This window comes from Ceratotherium simum, chromosome 29, assembly GCF_057802395.1.
Source record: "Ceratotherium simum simum isolate JZ-2026a chromosome 29, ASM5780239v1, whole genome shotgun sequence".
Lineage (NCBI taxonomy): Eukaryota > Metazoa > Chordata > Mammalia > Perissodactyla > Rhinocerotidae > Ceratotherium > Ceratotherium simum.
The window spans coordinates 36,546,744-36,566,605 of record NC_141928.1 but is presented as its reverse complement, the minus strand read 5'-3'; the positions used below and the strand labels follow the sequence as shown (position 1 = coordinate 36,566,605).

Sequence of the window (19,862 nt, the reverse complement as noted above, 5' to 3'; positions counted from 1 at the left end):
GAGCAAAAGTTGAATGAAACGTCTGACGGACGGAGAACATCAGCTGGGTCCCCGGCCCTGCCGGCCCCCGGGCCCGGCGGTACTCGCGGTGTCCACGAGGAGGCGCTGCTGCGCGACCCCCGCAGTCGCCCTCCGCCGTCGGCCCGTGCGTGGGCACGCGCAGAAACCGCTAGGCGGCGTCGGTTTCCCTTCCCACGCGCGGGCGCCGGCGAGGAGCGCCGCGGCTGGGGGCCCGCGCGTGCGCAGAAGCGAGGCCGGGCTGCCCTCGGGGCGGGGCCGCGCGGGGCGGGGGCCTGAGGTGATTCCCGAGCCGCGGCGGCGGCCCGGGCCGTGCGGGGAAACCGAAAGTGGGCGGCGGCCGCAGCTGGGGCGCTGGCGGAGACGGCGGCGGGAGCTGGGCCCGGAGGCGCGGGGACGGGCCGGGGCCCCCCGGAGCGAGGTGAGCGCAGGGCCCGCCGCCGCGGCTCGACAGGTGCGGCCGCCGCGGGACGAGGCTCGGGCGGCGCGGCGCCTGGGCCCGGCGGGCAGGGCCGGCGGGACTCGGGCGGGCCGGGGCCTCTGCCCCGCGCCGCGGGGATGGCCCGGGCCGAGCCGGGGTTCCAGAGCGGTGCGCTTTAAATCTCGGCGGGGCCCCTCCCGGCCGCTCGGCCGCGCTGGGCGTCACCCGGAGCCGGACGGACCCCCCGCCGCCCGGGCAGCTCCGTGCAGAGGGGGAAACGCCGCGGCGGGTGCGGGCCGGGGCGGGAGGTGCCGACCGGGAAGTGGTTCCGGACCGGCGCGACCGGAGCAGGGGCTGCCCGAGCGCCGGGCTCCGAGCTCCCGGGTTTTACACGTGAACCACAGTCCTTAGAGGCACGGCCTCTGCACGGACCACCCCCGCAGGCCACTCAAGTATTGCAGGGCACAGATACCAGCCCTTCCTCCCGAGCCGTGGGCGCTGGGTGGGTAGAGAGCCCCAGGCCGGGAAGGAAACGTGGATCCCTGAGTGAGTTGTTTCCTAACCTTCCCCACGATCCCCCAACAGGGGCAGGGTCTCGGCCTCAACGCAGTGGGAGGGGGCTTGAAGCCCGCACCACTTTTCTGCTCCAGTCCACTTGAGAGGTGTCATACGTTTCCATTAATAACCGAAGACACCACCAAATGAATTTCAAAGAGCAGGAAAGGGAAATACATATGTTAAAAAAAAAAGCCCTGGCCCAAAACCATTCGGATAACTGCCCGGCAAAACAAAACAAACCACTGATCTTGGTCATCCTCCCCTCCCACTGCCCCGTTCATGCAGGTGGAAAAATTGCAGAAAAGTGTGCTGCCTAGTATGCAACAACTTAATGACAGAAGTGAACCTTAGACTCGAGTCCCCAACTCATCCTGGGCTGCCTCCACCTGTGGGTGTTGCATTCTGCAAATAGTGTGGGCTTTACAGACCTGAGTTGGAATCTGGGCTTCTCTTACTCATTGTGTGATCGTGAACGAATTAGATAGTACTTTCTTTGAGTCTGGTTTTCTGTGTATCAAATGGAAATACTTAACTTACTCTGCAAGGCTTTTGTGAGACAAGTACTGTAAATCCTTTGGCTTATAATAAGAGTCCAGAAATGTTAACTCTCTTCCTTCCACCAGACTTCCCATGTTTTACATAATTGGATTTCATTTTCTTGGAGGGACACATCTTTAAGCTCTGTATATAATATAAATTGGCTTGTGGGGAGATTTTCGCAGTTCCACCCAACTGACATTCATTGAGCTTCAGTTACCTGCAAAGTACTGTGCTGTGTGCAGGGACTTGCTCCTGGGGCCAGCTGGTTTGGAACCCACATCTCCTTGCCCCAGCCCAGGGCCACATGATGGCACACAGCCTCCCTCTTTGCGAGTTAAACAGGTGAGACTGAGGCAGCAGGTGGCGGTACCTTCGGATTTCAGTCCCTGTAGAGTGGAAATGAAATGTAATCCCTGCTCAAGCCCTTTTAAGTGTATTGGTTGAATGTGGCTGAATGAAGTACTGTATTTTGTACTAAGAGATTTAAACTCCTTGAAAGACCTCTCTCTAAGTTCTCTGTGCGATATAATCTAGTTGGAGACTTAATATGAATGTAAGAGAAAAATACTTTATCATCCAACTCTAAGTGCCTACTCTGCTTGATCAAGTGCTGTTTTCAAGAACTGAGATTGGCGTAGAGAGAGAGTGCTGTGCATCTGGGCACTTGCAGGGTCAGCAGACAAACACAGGAAGGACAGAAGTTCCTCGGTGCTTGGAGTGAAATCTAATTTCATGTGTATGTGAGTTGATTTTTCTCTCTCTATGCAAAACCTACTTTCTCCTCCTCCTCCTCCCACCTTTGTGCTTTTGAAAGCTTCATTCTTTTCATTATTTCTCCATTGGGCCAAATGGTTTTTTTGTTGTTGTTGATTTTGTCTTTCAAACAAACTATTTAAAAGTAATTTATTTAGCCATTTTTAGCTGAAGAAGTAAATATATATGCCAGTTAGAGCTTCTGATCAGCACAAGATACCCAGTGTGACCCTAGAGCAAACTCAGTATTTGAGCCGTGCAGCTTTGTCAGGAGGAAGCGAACCCATGGTTTCCGTTAGATCTTTGGACCCCATTTCAGAACTTGAAGGACTCCAAGGAAAGTTGAGAAACGCAGATCTTGTCCACCCTCATCTTCCATGTGAAAAAAGAGACCTCAAGTGACTTGCTCAAGAGGTCACAGCTAATTAGCAGCAGAACTAGGATTAAGATGCACACTCCTAAGCCACTTTATCATCTCAGAGTTTTTTCTCTAGTATGTGGATTTGTGGGAAACTCTTAGTTACATATCCATAGTATGTAGTTAGTAATGCATGCATAATTTGGAGCTTGAAATTACGGTAATAAAAAAGAAAAGTGCTCCCTAAGGAAACCCTAAGGAAGTATATTACCACCTGAGGGCATTAATTACTGTCTTTCCTTTTAAAAACAGTTGGTGGAGTAATTCAGGCGGTAATAAGTAGACTCTAATTGGAAAGAAAAGAGCGTGTTAGACTGTGGCAAGATGAGAAATGGACTGGAAATTTTGTCTTAGACAAAAACCTTCCCTCTCTTAGGCTCAGTTTATTGATTTGCAAGATGAGGAGTTTGATATAGACTAGATGAAGTCAAATCTTTTCAGCACAGACATTCTGGACTTTAGGGGCCCAGCTCGTTGCTAGAATAGTGTCTTCAAGGAGAAGGGCAGCTAGTTACCAGAAGTATATGCCTAAGGAGATACTAAAAATTGAGTAGCTGACTAAAGAAGGTAAGAGGTTACTTGATGATTTCAATTTATCCCAGTAATTCTTCAGATTTATTTTGGGGTTTAGTGCTACTCTACAACTCAAATTTCCTTCTTTCTTTCTATTTTTGAGACTTTTAAAAAAAATTTTATTGAGGTCACATTGGTTTATAACATTGTGTGAATTTCAGGTGTATATCATTATACTTCAGCTTCTGTATAGACTGAATCATGTTCACCCCAAAAGTCTAGTTTCCATCCGTCACCATACACATGTGCCCCTTTACCCCTTTTGCCTTCCCTCCTCCCCATCCCCTCTGGTAACCACCAACCTGTTCTCCTTATCTGTTTGTTTGTTTATCTTCCACATATTAGTGAAATCATACGGTATTTGTCTTTCTTTTCTGACTTATTTTGCTTAGCAAAGTGGATGGACCCACAAAGTCCATCCATGTTGTTGCATATGGCACAATTTTATCTGTTTTTATGGCTGAGTAGCATTCTGTTGTATATATACCACATCTTTATTCATTCATCCGTACGACTTAAATTTCTGACATGAAAAATACAGTGAGGAAGATGAGCCAAATAGTACAGTTGGAAATAGTTGAGAAAAGAGAGACTTAGAGAAGAGAGAGCATAGACGAGAGCGAGACCAGCTCGGCTAAAGGTCTTCGGGCACCAGTAGTGAGGAAACTCAAGCTATAGGAAGCAGATACATGCAAATGACCGAGCCGGGGAGGAGCAGCCAGTGGTAAAGGCAAGTATTCAGAGTACACCAAAAGCAGGTTCTTCAGAATAAGACTTTCTCAGGACCATTTTCAGGTGTTAAAGAGAAAAGCTATGAATTTCCAAAACACTACAGTTTTGAGTGTGAGAATTATTTTAGGCTATTGAAATTGTTTGAATCTTGCTTTCCTAAAGGTTGTCATTACTTCCCCCTACTCCTTGCCCCACTTCTTGTGCATTGTGAGCACCTGGAGTACTCATGATTAATTGTGTAGCAAGGAGAAAAGGGATAGAATGAAAGGATAAAAGGAGATGTCAGTTGCCACCATTGAATTTTTGCAGCAGTTGGCAGTTCTTTTGGATTTGGATGCCACACCGTGAACTTGAACTATGGCAGAGCCCTGTTTCACGGCACGTTAAGGGCTAGTCGATAAGCATGCCCCGGGGTTCCTGTCAGTGTTCCCTAAGTCAAATGTACTTTCGGAAGCCAACTCTACTTTTGGAGCAGCTGTCTGAAAGGAAGCCCTAAGTTTGGGAGCCAGAAGACTGGGGTTCTTGTTGTGGTTCTGGCCATAAAAATATGTGAGGCCTGGAATATTTACCCTGGGCCTCAGTTTCCTCATTTTACACTGAAGAGTTTGGAGGGGATGGTTTGAAGGTGCCCGCTAGCATTCCATGCTGCTCTCAGCGCCTCACTCTGAGGGGAACCCACCCTCCTATGCTGCTTTCTTAAGCCAGGCAGGGTCCGGGAACATTGTGGGATTGCAGTCCAGCAGGGAATCTCTGCTGTGAGACCCTTTGCCAACGCAGGAAGTGACTTTTTGCCCACTAGTTAGGTGAGAGATCTTGGAGGAGATCCAGTGGCTTTCTTACCAAGCTCTCCAGTTCATAATTATGTTAATGAGGCAAGTAAGAAAATCTGGGAAAATTCTGATATTTCAAATTTAATGCCGAACTAAAAATCTCTCCAGTATTTCAATGAGTATATCATTGTACTCTTAGCTATTTAATGTATGTATTCATAGGTAGTTTCCCTCCCACTATTCCCTCCCATAGTTTCCCATGCTTCTAGGAAAATGATTTTTATTAAGTAACTACTGAATGCCAGGTATTGTGGTAAGCACATAGAACTCTTAAGACTTGTCATTCAGATAGAGAGGAAAGGAAAGGAGGAGGAAAAAGAGTGAGAGGGAGGAAGTGAAAGTCAAGTGCAATTTGTTGTGAGCTGTGGTGGCCAGTGTCTTTCTCCCTGACTAAGGTCTTCGCTAGCTTACCTTGGTCAGTTTTTGAAATCAAAACCATTGTGATTAAGTAATTCCCCAGACCCTCCTCCACATTACTCTGCTGTTTAGGATTCTCATTCAGCTCAAGCAGGCCCCATATTGTCTAGGGAGACCCTTAAGAATTTTACCTGAGAGCCTGTGGTCTGAAACAGAGATGGCCGACCTCATTTCTTCCAACCTAGCCTAACTTATATAAGGTCACCAGGGCTTGCATAACATTCTCAAAATAAAAGTAATTTGAGTTCTCTAAACTCTAAAATTATATTTATGATAACACTTGTAGAGAGTAGAAATGAGGGAAGAGAGTTGAACGATCAGAATGGTAAGTTTAAAAATTTGGGGAGAATTCCCGCTTTAGAGAAACTTCCAAACTTAATTTCTTTGGGGGGATTGCCTAAAGGTTTGCCGTTGAGACACTAATTGAAATTCCCATAAGCTTCCTTTTGTGCTTCTAAGGATGGCGTCCAAGATGATAGACTTGATTTTTATAGTCAGAGGAAAGTATTCTTATATACTTGCTACAAAAGTTCTGGGGTGTAATTGCCATCTTCAGGAAGTCTTGAAAAATGCCATGATAACCAAGGAATTAAAATTTAGAACATTTTAAAGCAATATAGTAGATTAGAAAATAATGATGATTTTTTTAAGCTTTAGTTGCAACTTTCTTTTTGTTTGGTGCCTAAAGTGATATGGCTAATGTAGGAATTGCAAGCCAGACTGGAAGAAATTGCCAAGTATGAGCATAAGACATGAGTCTGAACAAGATGTACAATCGCATTTACCCTTCCAGGTTATACTGCACTTAACTGCTTCTCGCCAGCTTTGTGATCCTCAGTCTTATAGTCCAGGGGACTGCTCTTCCCTCCAACAAGTTTTTCGCAAATAGAGAATTATAGTATTCCATGAAAATAGCAGACTTAAAAAAAGGCGGGGGAGGAGGGGAGGGATACTTAATTCCTGTTGCAGCCATGTGCTCGAGCACTGCTTCCCAGTCCTCTCAAGTATAAAGTCCTTTTCATTTAGCTTTTTAAAAAACTTAGTGAAACCTCACACACTGGTAGTTGCATTTCTGTCGTCCACTGGGTGATGAAGTATATAGCTGCCAGAAGCTGCTGTGGATTCAGTGTCAGTTGTGTCTGTGAATCCCGGCAGTGTCTGCACGCTGAGACACCCGCCACTACAGGCAGTGCCTGCTGCCCTTCAGGGCGTGTGGACTTCTTGCAGTAACACTGTGGCCCTGCCCTGGGCCTGCCCGTTGAGAACACTCGCTGGCTCAGAGTGGAAAGGCCCAGGAATAATCTACCTGACGGTTCTCAACCACAGCTTGGTGATACAATTGACTGTCTCAGTCAGTTTATAACAATCATTAAAATTTGCAAATAATTTTTTAATAAATTAAAGATTATTCCTTTAATAGCTCACATGCATTGTGCTATATTTTAGTGAGTAGGAGAGAAGAGGAGTGGTGTTAGCCAGCTGGAGAATTTCTCATTCATTGATTCAATATTTGTTGAGCTCTTGTGGGCACTAGGGATTCAGCAGTGAACAAAACCTTACAAATCCCTGCTTTCATGGAGCTTACATTCAAGTCAAGGGAACAGACAGTAAAATTAAATAAAGAAGAATATTGGGTGGTGATAAGTGCTCAGGAGTAAAATGAGGCAGGGAAGGGGTATGGGGTGTACTGGGCAGCTGGCATAACAGTTCTGATTTTGGATAGGGTGGCCAGGGAAGGCCTTACTGAGAAGGTGACATTTGAGCAAATACCTGAAGGAGGTGAGGCAGTGAGCCAGGTGGACCCCTGGGGCAGGGGCTTCCCAGACAGGGAATGGCAAGTGCGCAAGGCCTGATGTGAGGCTGTCCCAGACGTGTTCAAGGAAAAGCAGGGCAGCCGGCCTGGGTGGAGTGGAGGGAGAGAAAGAACAGGGAAGGAGGAATTGAGGTCAGAGAAGCAGGGTGGATGCAGATTGTCTAGGGCCCTTTGACTTCTGTGAAGACTTTGGCCTTTTGTCTGAGCAAGACAGGAAGCTTTGAGAGGGTTTTGAGCAGGGGAATGACGTGATACAATTTATGCTATAAAAGGATATTATACTATGGATCTATAAATACAAAAGGATGTTATATTACTATACTATGATATAAAAGGATCACTCGAGCTGTTATGTGGAGAAGAGGTTCTAGGAGGAGGAGTGGAAGCAGAGGGACCAGCTGGGAGGCAGTTGCCCCAATCCATTGGCGTGGACTAGGGCCATCGCCATGGAGGTGGTGAGGGGCGGGAGATTGTGGACGTCGGCCTCTCCATCTTCAGGTATCACTTGGTGCTGGTGGCAGGGAGTTGCGAACACTAATATGGAACTCCTTCATCTTACAGATAAGGAAATCGAGGCCCGGGAGAAGGGATTTGTCCTAGGAAGATAAGTGTTCTTTCGTAGTGATATTGAACTTGGGGACACGAGCAAGAGGAAACACAGGCACAGCCTTCTGCAAACCCCTGCCTCTCCCTCCAAATCAAATCAAATCAATATATCGACTACTAGTTGTCAGCAACTTTACTGTTGAAAGAAACATTCAGCTGCTTTGGGTTTTAACTATGATAATATGTGCTTTAAAGAAAAAGTGGAACTAGGAGATGTGTGTGTGGCATGAGCCTTTCTCAGGTCAGGTTGGGAAGTCTAAATTAGAAAAAAAAGTCTAATTACCAAGAAATGAAGATAGGCAAACATGAGGTTAGCAAGGGGGTAGGGGGGAGGATGAGCACTTCTGTGCCACACTGATTAGCACTGGGGTTTTATTTAATTTTATTAGCAGTTGCGTGCTGTAAATACACACCTTGTATTGACATGAAACGTATGTGCGAGTCTTGGGGCAGGAGGGTAGGATAATTAGGATAGAGGCCATAAGGCATCTGCTGTATCTTGGCAGAGTCTAGGAGGTCCCAAAAGAAGAAGACACACTTAAAGAAGGTGAGATTAAGGAAGCAAGCATTGGGCAAAGCTTTCCAGTTTTTACTGAACTCTGTGGCAGTTAGGTTTTGTGTGTGGGTGTGTGCCCCCCCCGCCCCCCAGTTGTTAAGTGTTCTGTTTGGGGGATCCCTGCTGGCAGCTACTTCAGAGCAGAACTTAGGAAGATAGAGGAGGACAGTTCAGAAAAAGAGGTCTGAAATTGGTCTCCTGAGGGTGGAAGGAGTAGAAGGCTTTCCTATAGGGCGGTCTGTGGAACAAGCCTGTGATTAGCGTCTCAGATGGGCTTAGACCTGTCCTTTCAAACTAGCATCATATTGGGGTTCTGTTATGTGTTAGTCATAGAATTTCCATTGGTGAGTAGAATGCATTTATCAGAGATTTTTTTCCCCCCTTAAATTAGTGATTGCTGTTCACCCCCTGATGTAGTTGTGGAAAAGTAGACCACAGTGGAGAGGTAGTAATGGAAAAGATGCTTGTTCCACAAAGAGGGGAAGAAGGAGGCTTTAGAAACTCCCTTCTCAAGGTAAAGGGTGAGTCCTTCAGACTGAAACTCTGGCAGGGGAGTTTAAAGTGGTTCTGACTGGGGAGGAGCCAGACAGACTAAACAGTCTAGTTGACCCAGGTACCCTGCTCACAGCCAAGTGGGTATATTCCTACATGTGTACGTAATGTACCACCTGGCATTATATCTTCTCATGATGGGTATGTAATTCATTGTCAAGGCCCATCCAGATATGCAGATGTACAAAGATGCGAAGTCCAGTTTTATTCAGAAGAGCTCTAGATGAATAGGTGGGAGGCAGTGGGTTTTGAAGGAAAGAAGGTGGGAAGGTGGAGGTCAAAGAGAGAAAGTTGGGGAGGCCTGGCACTGGGAGGTTAGTAAGTGATCCTTTGGTTTCTCCTCTTGCAAGTTAAACTTGGCCAGCCTCCGTTATGGTTTTTCCCACTTGAGGAAATAACGATGTAGTGCAAGTTCAGTGGTCTTTGACCTTTCAGTCATGAACCATTGCAGAGCAAAGCATTTCTCTTGTAATCAGGAATTGCTATTTAAGAGCCAGAATTCATACTTCAGATTTAACATCTGACAACCTTGAAATATAGATCCCAAGCCATCCTCTCTTTCCTTCTCCCGGGCATACTCAAAGTGTGGCTGGACATCAGGGATAATGGAGGTGCTCTGACTTAGAGCTTTCATCTTTCTCTGCCATGAATTTTCTCTTGAGTCTTTCGGGTGCCTGTCTCCAGCTGTCCCTTTGCCTTGGCACCCATACCATCCCTGTGAGTAGGCGGAGTCTGCTGTTGATTTCACATCACGGTTTTTTTCTGTTTGCTTTGCTTACTGTCTTTCTTGACAGTCTTGTCTCCTGTTGCCAATTCTTCAGCTTTTGTCTTTTGTTTTTGTTTTTTTCAGTACGAGTAGGCAGGGTGATATGATAGAAAGAATGTGGGCTTTGGCATCAAACAGACCAGGACTAAAATCCTGGCTTCCATACATCCTGTGATACCTTGGTTATTTAACTTCTCTGAGCCTTGGTTTTCTCATATATAGAATGAGAATAATACTTTCTTTTCAGAATTATTATGGATATTAAATTTTTAGAAAATCCAATTCTCAGAATTTACAAAAGAGAAAGAAAAATATGACTACTGAAAGACTTGTACTGTTCAAAGCAGCTTTATTTATAATACCCCCAAACTGGAAGCAACCCAAATGCCTATCAGCATTTGAATGGATAAACAAATTGTGGTATATCCATACAGTGGAATACTACTCATCAATAAAAGGGAGTGAACTGCTGATAAATGCAATAACATGGATGAAACTCATGAATGCTAGGCAAACTGATTTATAGTGACAGGAAGTAGATCAGTGGTTGCCAGGAGCCAGGACAGTGTAGTATATGAGGGGGAGACAGTTGACTGCAAAGGAGCACAACTTGAAGGAACTTTTTTTTTGCAGTTTTATTGAGATATATTTTACATATAGTACAAGTCACCCTTTTTTGGTTTACAGTTCTATAAATTTTGACAAACTATGTAATAGTGTAACTATAACCACAATCAAGATATAGAATATTTCCTTCACCCTAGAATTGCCTTGTGCCCTCTTTATGAGGTAAGGAGTCAGTCTCCTCCCCACACTCCCAGCCCTTGGCAACCACTGATCTAATTCCAGTGGCCATAGTTTTGCCTTTTCCAGAATGTTACATGAATAGAATCATACATAAATAGAATCATATAGTCTTTTGAGTCATCCATATGGTTTTATGATTCAATAGTTTGTTCTTTTTTGTTGCCGAGTAGTACTCCACTGTATGGATATATGACATTTATTTATTCATTCACCTGTTGATAGACATTTGGATTGTTTCCAATTTGGGGGCAATTATGAATAAAGCTACTGTAAACATTTCAAGAACAGGTTTTTGTGTGGACATATGTCATCATTTCTCTTGGGTAATTACCTAGGAGTGGGTTTGCTGGATTGTATGATAAGTGTATGCTTTACTTCTTAAGAAACCATCAAACTATTTTTCAGAGTAGCATTTTGCATGCCTACTGGAAATGTATGAGAATTCCAGTTGCTCTGCATTCTCATCAACACTTCATATTGTCAGCTTTTAAAAAATTTAAGCTGTTCTAGTAGATGTGTAGTGATATCTCATTGTGGATTTAATTTGCATTTCCCTAGTGAATAATGCTGTTGGGCATCTTGTGGGTTTTTTGGCCATCTGCCTCTCTACTTTAGTGAAGTATGTGTTCAGATCTTTTGCACATTTTTAATTGGGCTCTTTGTTTTCTTATTATTGAGTTTTGAGTGTTTTTATATATGCTGGTTACCAGCCGTTTACCAGATGTGTTAAGGAAATATTTTCTCTCAGTCGGTGGCTTGTCTTTTCATTTTCTTAACAGCCTTTAGGAGAGCAGAAATTTTAAATTTCGATGAGATCCAATTTGTCAGTTTTTTCCTTCTATGATTCAAAAAGTCTTTGCCTAACCCAAGGTCACAAAGATTTACTCCTTTGTTTGTTCTAGAAATTTTACAGTATTAACTTTTTCATTTAGGACCTAAATGAACTGTTTTGAGTTAATTTTTGTATATGATATGAGGTTCATTTTTTGCATATGGATGAGTAGTGTTCCAGCACTATTTGTTGAACTTTCTCCATTGAATTTCATTTGTATCTTTGTCGAAAATCAGTTAACCGTGTGTATTTGGGTCTGTTTCTGGATTATATTTCTGTTCCATTGATTTGACTATCCTTTTGACAATACCACATTATTTTGATTAATATACTTTTTTTTTAAATCGCTTCATGGTATACTTATTTGTGAAGTAACTCATAGTTGAATTTGTTGTTTTTTTCTTTTTTTTTTTTTTTGGTGAGGAAAATCTACTCTGGGCTGACATCTGTTGCCAATCTTCCTCTTTTGTTTAAGCAAGATCCACCCTGGGCTAACATCTGTGCCAGTGTTCCTCTATTTTGTATGTGGGATGCTGCCACAGCATGGCTTAATGAGCGGTGTGTAGGTCCATGCCTGGGATCTGAAACCCATGAACCCCAGGCCACCAAAGCGGAGCACACAAACTTCACCACTACACTACCAGCCCCTAATATGCTTTTATAGTAAGTCTTGAAATCAGCTTTATTGCATTGGCTAGGACATCCAGTGTGATAATGAATAGGAATGAAGAGAGTGGACATTCCTGCCCTGTTCCCAGTCTTAGGAAGAGAGCATTCACTCTTTCACTGATACATATGATGTTAGCTGTGGGTTTTTCACAGATACTCTTTATCAGGTTAAGGAGGTTCCCTTCTGTTCTTATTCTCTGCGAGGTTTTATCATAAATGGTTTTGAACTTTTTAAAATGTCTTTTCTTCACCTGTTGATATCATGTGGTTTTTCTCATTTAGTCTGTTGATACAGTCAGTTACCTTGATTGACTTAGGAATGTTGAACCCACCTTGCATTCCTAAAGTAAGCCATAGTTGATTGTGATGTATTATCCTTCTTACATATTGTTGGATTTGATTTGATATTAGGAATTTTTGCATTTATGTTTATGAGGGATATTGGTCTGTGCTTTTCTTTTCTTGTAATGTCTTTGTCTGGTTTTGGTATCAGCATAATGCTGGCCTCATAAGATGACTTCAGAAGTGTTCCCTTCCCCTCTGTGTTCTGGAAGAGTTTATATAGAAGTGGTATTAATTCTTCTTTAAGTGTTTGGTAGAATTTGCCAATAAAGCCCTCTGGGTTTGAGTTTTTCTTGTGTGAAGGTTTTTAACTACAAATTCAATTTCCTTAATAGATATAGGGATATTAAGGTTATCTGTTTATTCTTGAGCAATCTTTGGAATTTGTGTCTTTCAATGAATTTATCCATTTCATCTGGTTTACCAAATTTATTGGCATAAGTTGTTCATAATAACATCTATGTAATGTCTGTAGGATCTGTATTGATGGCCCCTTTTTCAATCCCATTATTAAGATTTTGTGTGTTCTCTTTTTTTCCTTGGTTAATCTACCTGGAAATTTATCAATTTTATTGATGTTTTTGAAAAACTAGTTTTCATTTCATGATTTTTTTCTCTACTTTTTTTCCTATTACATAACTGATCTATTTCATCATTTGAATATTGATTTTGCTTTCATCTTTATTACTTCCATCCTTCTACTTGCTTTTGGTATAATTTGCTCTCTTTTTTCCTCAAGGTAGTAGATTAGATTACTGATTGGGGACCTTTCTTTTCCCACATACGTGTATAATGTTGTAATTTCCCTCTAAATATTGCTTTAACTGCATCCAGCAAATTTTTGTGTGTTATATTTTCATTTATTTAAAATATTTTCTGATTTTTTGGAGGGGAGGCCTTGTTTGACCCTCGGTTATTTAGAAGTATGTCATTAAATTTGCAAATACATGGGGATTGTTCGCATATATTTCTGTTACTAATACCTAATTTAATTTTGTTCTGGTCACAGAATGCTCTGTATGATTTCAGTTATTCTAAATTGGTTGAGGATTGTTTTGAGTCCCAGAATATATTCTATCTTGATGAATGTCCCATGTGCTCTTGAAAAGAATGTATATTCTGCTATATTGGGGTGAAGTGTTCTATAAATATCAATTAGATCAGTTTGGTTGAAATTGTTGTTCAGCTCTCCTATATCTGTACTGATTTTTTGTTCACTGGTTCCACCAATTACTGAGAAGGGAATTCTGAAGTCTCCAACCATATTGTGAATCTGTTTATTCTTTCAGCTCTGTTGGGTTTTGCTTCATGTGTTTTAAAGCTCTGATGTTAGATGCAGTCACACTTAGGATTGGTATATCTTCCTGATGAATTAACTCCTTAATTATGTAATGTCCCTCTTAATCCTTGGTAATATTCCTTGTTCTGATATTAATATAGTCATGTATTTGCATGGCATATCTTTTTGCTTTTAACCTGTGTATTTATATTTAAAATAAGTTTCTTGTAGATAGTACATAGGTAAGTCTTGCTTTTATATCCATATGGAATATTGGGATATTTCCATCATTTACATTTAATGTAATTTTTGGTATGGTTGGCTCTAAATCTACCATTTTGCTGGATGTTTTCTATTTGCCCTATCTGTTCTTTGTTGTTGTTGTTTTCCCTGCCTAATTTTTTTTTTTTGTGAGGAAGATCAGCCCTGAGCTAACATCCATGCTAATCCTCCTCTTTTTGCTGAGAAAGACCAGCTCTGAGCTAACATCTATTGCCAATCCTCCTCCTTTTTTTCCCCCAAAGCCCCCGTAGGTAGTTGTATGTCATAGTCGCACATCCTTCTACTTGCTGTACGTGGGACACGGCCTCAGCATGGCGGGAGAAGCCGTGCGTCGGTGCGCGCCCGGAATCCGAACCCTGGCTGCCAGTAGCGGAGCACGTGCACTTAACCGCTAAGCCATGGGGCCAGCCCCCTAATTTTTTTTTTATTTCTATTTGCCTTTTGATTGAATCTTTTATTCTGTTTTGTCTTTACTACTGGCTTATTGTACCTCTTTAAAAAAATAGTGGTTGCCATTAGGTTTACAATATATGTCTTTATCATATTCCCCTTTCAAATAATGCTATACTACTTCGTGTATAGTATAGGAACCTTCCAATGGTGTACTTCCAGTTCTTCTCTCTCATTCTTCATGCTGTTTTTGTTGTGCATTTTACTTTTTCATATCTTATGCACCCCACATGAGGGAACTTTTTTGGTGATGGAAAAGTCTGTATCTTGATTGTGATGATCATTATCTGGGTGTATATATTTTTTCAAAACTCAGTATACACTACACAGAAGATGAGGGAGTTTTATTGTATATAAATTATACCTAAATCAGGATTTTAATATATAATTATATGTGTGTGTGTGTCTGTCTATCCATCTATCTATCTATCTATAGGAAGAATGAGAATATGGACCTAGTATAGGACTTTCCTAGACTATGTACTATTTAATTAATAGTATTAATTAAATGTTGGTGCTGGTGGTGACAATTTGAAAAGAATTAATATTTAGTAGAGAGAAGTGCATAATGAATACTTAGGTTATTTGCCTTTAAACCTTGCTGTCATTTGAGTATCATATTTATAATTAAAAGCACCCACAAGTGAGCTGATACTTTGTCTCTTTTTTAAAAGGGACAAATGAGGAAATTGCTAGAATTGTATGCTATTCCTCCTTTCTGTTTTCTAAACCAGAGAAAGAACAAGACTGTCTAGCATTCTATGCTGTCCCATATAGTATCCACTAGCCATGTTTAATTTATTATTTTTTTTTTAAAGATTTTATTTATTTATTTTTCCCCCCAAATCCCCAGTAGATAGTTGTATGTCATAGCTGCACATTCTTCTAGTTGCTGTATGTGGGACGCGGCCTCAGCGTGGCCAGAGAAGCGGTGTGTCAGTGCGCGCCCGGGATCCGAACTCGGGCTGCCAGCAGCAGAGCGCACGCACTTAACCACTAAGCCACGGGGCCGGCCCCTTTAATTTAAATTAAATTAAAAATTCAGGTCCTCAGTCATGCTGCCACCTTTCAAGTGCTTAGTGGCCACATGTGGCTAGTGGCTATAGTATTGGACAGTGCAGATATAAAATATGTCCATAGCACAGAAGGTTCTATTGGATAGCACTGTTGAAGGAAAAATTAACAAGGCTTGCCTTTTTCCTTCCTTTAATGAAAGGCTAAGTCCACTTTTTCTGGCTGCTTGAATGTCATTCTCTGAATGTACCTCTGTTCTATTTACCATTAATCCAAAGAAAATATGAGTGGTTAATCTTGAAAAATACCTGTTGCTGACCGATGAAAATCCTTACCCAGGGTCCCCATGGGTTTCCTAGGTAGCAAATATTCAGTAGTCATTTTTCAGTTTTTCTCTCACTTGACCTGTCCGCTGTGTATGACACCTTTGAATAGGCCATTCTTCGTGGTTCTTTCTTCTTTTTGTTTATATGATGCTGACTCTGCCTTTTCTACTTCTGTCTCTCTGGTTGCTTTTTCTTAGCCTTTTAAAGGCTCTTCTTTCTCTGCCCATGCCTTAAATGACAGCTTTCCACAGAGGTCCATCCTTAACCTTGTTTTTGCCTCCCTGGACACCAAATACCACATATATGCTGAAGACCAACAAGTCCGTAACCAGCTCAGACCTCTAACCTAAGTTCCTAGTGAATATATCTACAGGGCTGCCCTACGAGCATCCCAACCTCCATATGTCCAGGATGAATTCACGCTCTTCCTCTCTTGCAGACCTGCCTCTACCCCACCTCAGTGGGGGTCATTACTATCCACTGTGCTTCTAGAAACTTGGGAACCTCCCTCATCATCCACACCAGCTAATCAATCCCTATTGATTCACCTCCTAATTACCTCTCAAGTTGATTTTTTTGTTTATTCCCAAGGCCCTGTTTTCAGGTCCTCCACATTTCCCGGTGTTCTTACAACGTATTAATCTTTCTCCTTCCCATTTATCTTCCCCACTGCTGAGTAGTGGGGAATCTCTCTGAAATGCAGAGTTGACCACTTCATTCCCCTATTTAAAATCCCTCTAAGGTCCCACATTATGTTTGGCAAAAATGCAAACATGTTAGCATAATGTAGTGTCTCTTCTGGGTCTGCCTCTTCTCACCTCTCCCATCCTCGTCTTTCAGTCCTCAGGTTGGAGTCTCTGTTCAGTCAGGTCCAGCCACTTAACTGCCTGGAATTCTCAGAACCAACCATGTACTTCTCTCTCACCTCTATGCCTTGTGAACTCTGTGTTCCCTTTACTTGGAGCTGATACCTCTCCCCATCCCCACCCGCCACACACCCTTTTCCTCCTTGCCTGGCTGATTCCATCTTGCCCTTCAGGACTCCGTTCAGGCCTCTCTTCATCTGGGAAACATCCCCTCTCCGTCAGGCCTCCCTTCATCTGGGAAACATCCCCTGATGTCTTCCCTCCCCAGGCTCATCTGTGCCCTTCTGACTTCCCCTGTGTTCTCATAGTATTCTGTGCTTTTCTCTACCACAGCAGTTATTTCCCTCTATTGTAATAGCACAGAACGTTTTCCGTAACAATTTATGAATAATCTAAATGTAAATTCTGAAAATCTACTTGAATTCACAGACTAATGAATCATATTATAGTAACCTTCTACTGTGTTCTTATAGGTGAAGATGCTGGAAGCAGATCTGGTTTCAAAAATGCTGCGAGCTGTTCTACAGTCTCATAAAAACGGAATAGCATTACCCCGGCTCCAAGGAGAGTACAGATCCTTGACTGGAGACTGGATCCCCTTCAAGCAGTTAGGCTCCCCTACACTAGAAGCCTATCTGAGAAGTGTGCCCGGAGTTGTCAGGATAGAGACTAGTAGATCTGGAGAGGTAAGGAGGTAACTGTGCGTGTCGGAGAAGTCAGACCAATTCTTCATTGCCCGTCTGGCACTTCCGGTCTCACAGCCAGGGTAGAAGTCCAAGTGAAGAGTATTAACTAAGTGGTTTGGGATCGGTGGTGATGGAGAGAACAGCATCCAAAGCACAACCCAGAGTCTAGTATCTTTTGTTTCATCCCTCAAATTCTTTCCATTGTAAAAATAAGATTTTTTTGTGTGTATGTGAGGAAGATCGGCCCTGAGCTAACATCTGCCAATCCTCCTCTTTTTACTGAGGAAGACTGGTCCTGGGCTAACTCCATGCCCATCTTCCTCCACTTTATATGGGACGCCACCACAGCATGGCTTGACAAGAGGTGCGTCGGTGCATGCCTGGGATCCGAACTGGTGAACCCTGGGCTGCCGCAGCAGAGCAGGCGCACTTAACCGCTTGCGCCACAGGCCCGGCCCCCTGTAAAAATAAGATTTTAACCACATTAAATAAAAAATTTTAAAGTTAAAGTTTACCCAGTCTCCATGTCCAAACAGAGTAACAGTACTGGAGACCTTAACTGCCTAAATGTCATACCCGTCCATTAAAAACCTACTATAGCTGTTTTTGCCCGGGTCACTAATGACCTCCTGATTGCCAAATCTAATAGATACTGGTAACTTCTCGTTGTTTGCCCTCACTCCTGTCTAGTCCTACTATCTGGACCCTGGTTCAGTCCCTAATTGACGTTCAGCACTTTTGATTATTACGGGGCTCTCCCTGCCTCCTTGTCTTTAGTCCCTTCTCTCTAGCCTGTTCCCACCCTCACAGCAATGTGATCATATTATTCTACACTTTTAAATCCGTTCATTTCTCTGGAAGAATATTTTATGGATAACATGGGCAATTTGGTGGTAGCAAATAAATCTTTTATTGCACATACCCTGTGACCCAGCAGTTTCTCTTCTTGGTATCTGCCCAGTGTACAGTGTGAAAGAGATGGAAAAACCACCATCCAAGAGACAAGAAAGCACCCACCCCCCAACAGCACGTTTTTCTGGGTACATTTCTACATATGTAAATACATAGAACAGGTCTGGAGTATTTCTCACCGAAACTTGTAATAGTCATTCCTCTGTTTGCGGGGGGGTTGGGGAGGCAGGAGGAGGAAGAAGGAGCCAGGACTGGAAGAGTGGTCAGAGGGGAAGCTCACCTCGTCTGTGGTCATTTTATAAGAAGCAGGTGTAAATTAACTAAGTATTATATGAATAATAAAACTTGCTTCAGCATCCTTGATTCTCCCAGACAGATGTAAGCACTCCTTTCTGTCTACTTGGCACCTTGTAATACGTCTAACATAACACGTGACACAGTGTTTTCCATTTAGTCTCTTTGCCTCTCTCTTTTTCCTTCATAGGTTTCTGGAGGATGAGAGATTGTTTTTTCACCTCTAATAGTTGGTGCTTAATAAATATGTGGTGAATGTGTGAATGATCAAATGTCTGAATTAGTTGATAAATTAATGCCTCATAGAGTTACTATGCTATAATTTACTCAACTCTTTATTCCCCTCTTTTGGACATTTTTAATGTTTCTAGGTTTTAACTATTAAAATAACCCTTATTGCAAATATTTGGGTATGTAACTTTTTCTTCTTTGAATTATATTCTTGTAATATATTTTCAGGAATAGAAATACTGGCCCAAAGAGTAGGAACATGTTTTGGCTTGTGGTGTAAAGCCTTATTGCTTTCCTGTTCTTGATTTCAACTTAGAATCAAAGGCTTTAACTCGAGATGGGGCTTTAGAGATCATCTAGTCCCAATAGTCTGCATACTTTTTTCAAATATCCTATATATCACACCAATTTTTTAAAAGATAAAAAGCTGAGCTGCTGTGTTTTAAGCAGGTGCTGGAGGGTCCAGGGCCTCTGCTTGTCCTGCCTCACCCTGACACCCCTGCCACTGTGAGGACCCCGAGGCACCTCTGTGGAATCCTGTGGCTCCATTGAAGTTTGAAAACCTCAGATCTAGGCCCACCCATGTTTTACAGCTGAGAATAAACTGATTTGCCCCAAGTCACCCAGCTAATCTGTTGCAGTAGCAACACTAGGATTTCTTGGTCTTTGAGAGGTAATACAAGTAGCAGTTACAGGTACATACTTTGGATTCAGAGAGAGAGCCTAGCTGTGTGACTTAGGAAGGTTGCTTAACTTTCCTGAACCTCTGTTTTCCCATGTATAAAATGGGAATAAAACGTATCTCACAGATTGTGTGAGATAATATATGCATATCACAGGTTTCTTTTGGTTCATTTGTTAATCCCATAGCACCTAGCACATTGGAGTTGCTTAATAAATACCTGTTCAAGGAGTAAATGAAATTTTTAATTTGAGGAAAGAAGATTATTCAGTGTGCTACACTATGCTCGATTTCTCTTGTAGAAAATATAATTTTGCTCTAACATAAAATTCAGCCTCTAGGCACCGGTGAATCTGAGAAGTGTTTCTCCTCTCACCTTCCTCTCATGAATAGATTACCTGCTATGCTGTGGCCTGCACAGAAACTGCAAGAATTGCTCAGCTTGTGGCTCGTCAGAGGAGTTCTAAAAGGAAAACTGGGCGGCAAGTTAATTGTCAGATGAGAGTTAAGAAAACCATGCCATTTTCTCTAGAAGGTAAAGTCTTTTCACATGCTGAAGTTTTTAAGCCTGTCTGTGAATACATCGTCTTATGGAATTATGGATATATTGCTTATATTCATCATAAACACCTATATT

At 42.5% G+C, this 19,862-nt stretch overlaps 1 protein-coding gene across 2 annotated transcripts in view; it reads left to right on the top strand.

The window, feature by feature from the left end:
* Nucleotides 1-299: 299 nt before the first annotated feature.
* Nucleotides 300-19,862, top strand: part of TDRD7 (tudor domain containing 7) — an 88,057-nt gene continuing 68,494 nt past the window's right edge. Inside the window, exons 1-3 of one of the 2 annotated variants that reach the window (XM_087419443.1) lie at nt 300-439; nt 16,894-17,106; nt 19,619-19,760. In XM_087419443.1, the coding sequence (XP_087275569.1) occupies nt 16,900-17,106; nt 19,619-19,760 (349 nt within the window). In that variant the 5' untranslated portion in view covers nt 300-439; nt 16,894-16,899. Of the gene's footprint in view, nt 440-16,893; nt 17,107-19,618; nt 19,761-19,862 lie in introns of those variants that run through there. The other variant, XM_087419444.1, reaches the window with a different exon arrangement.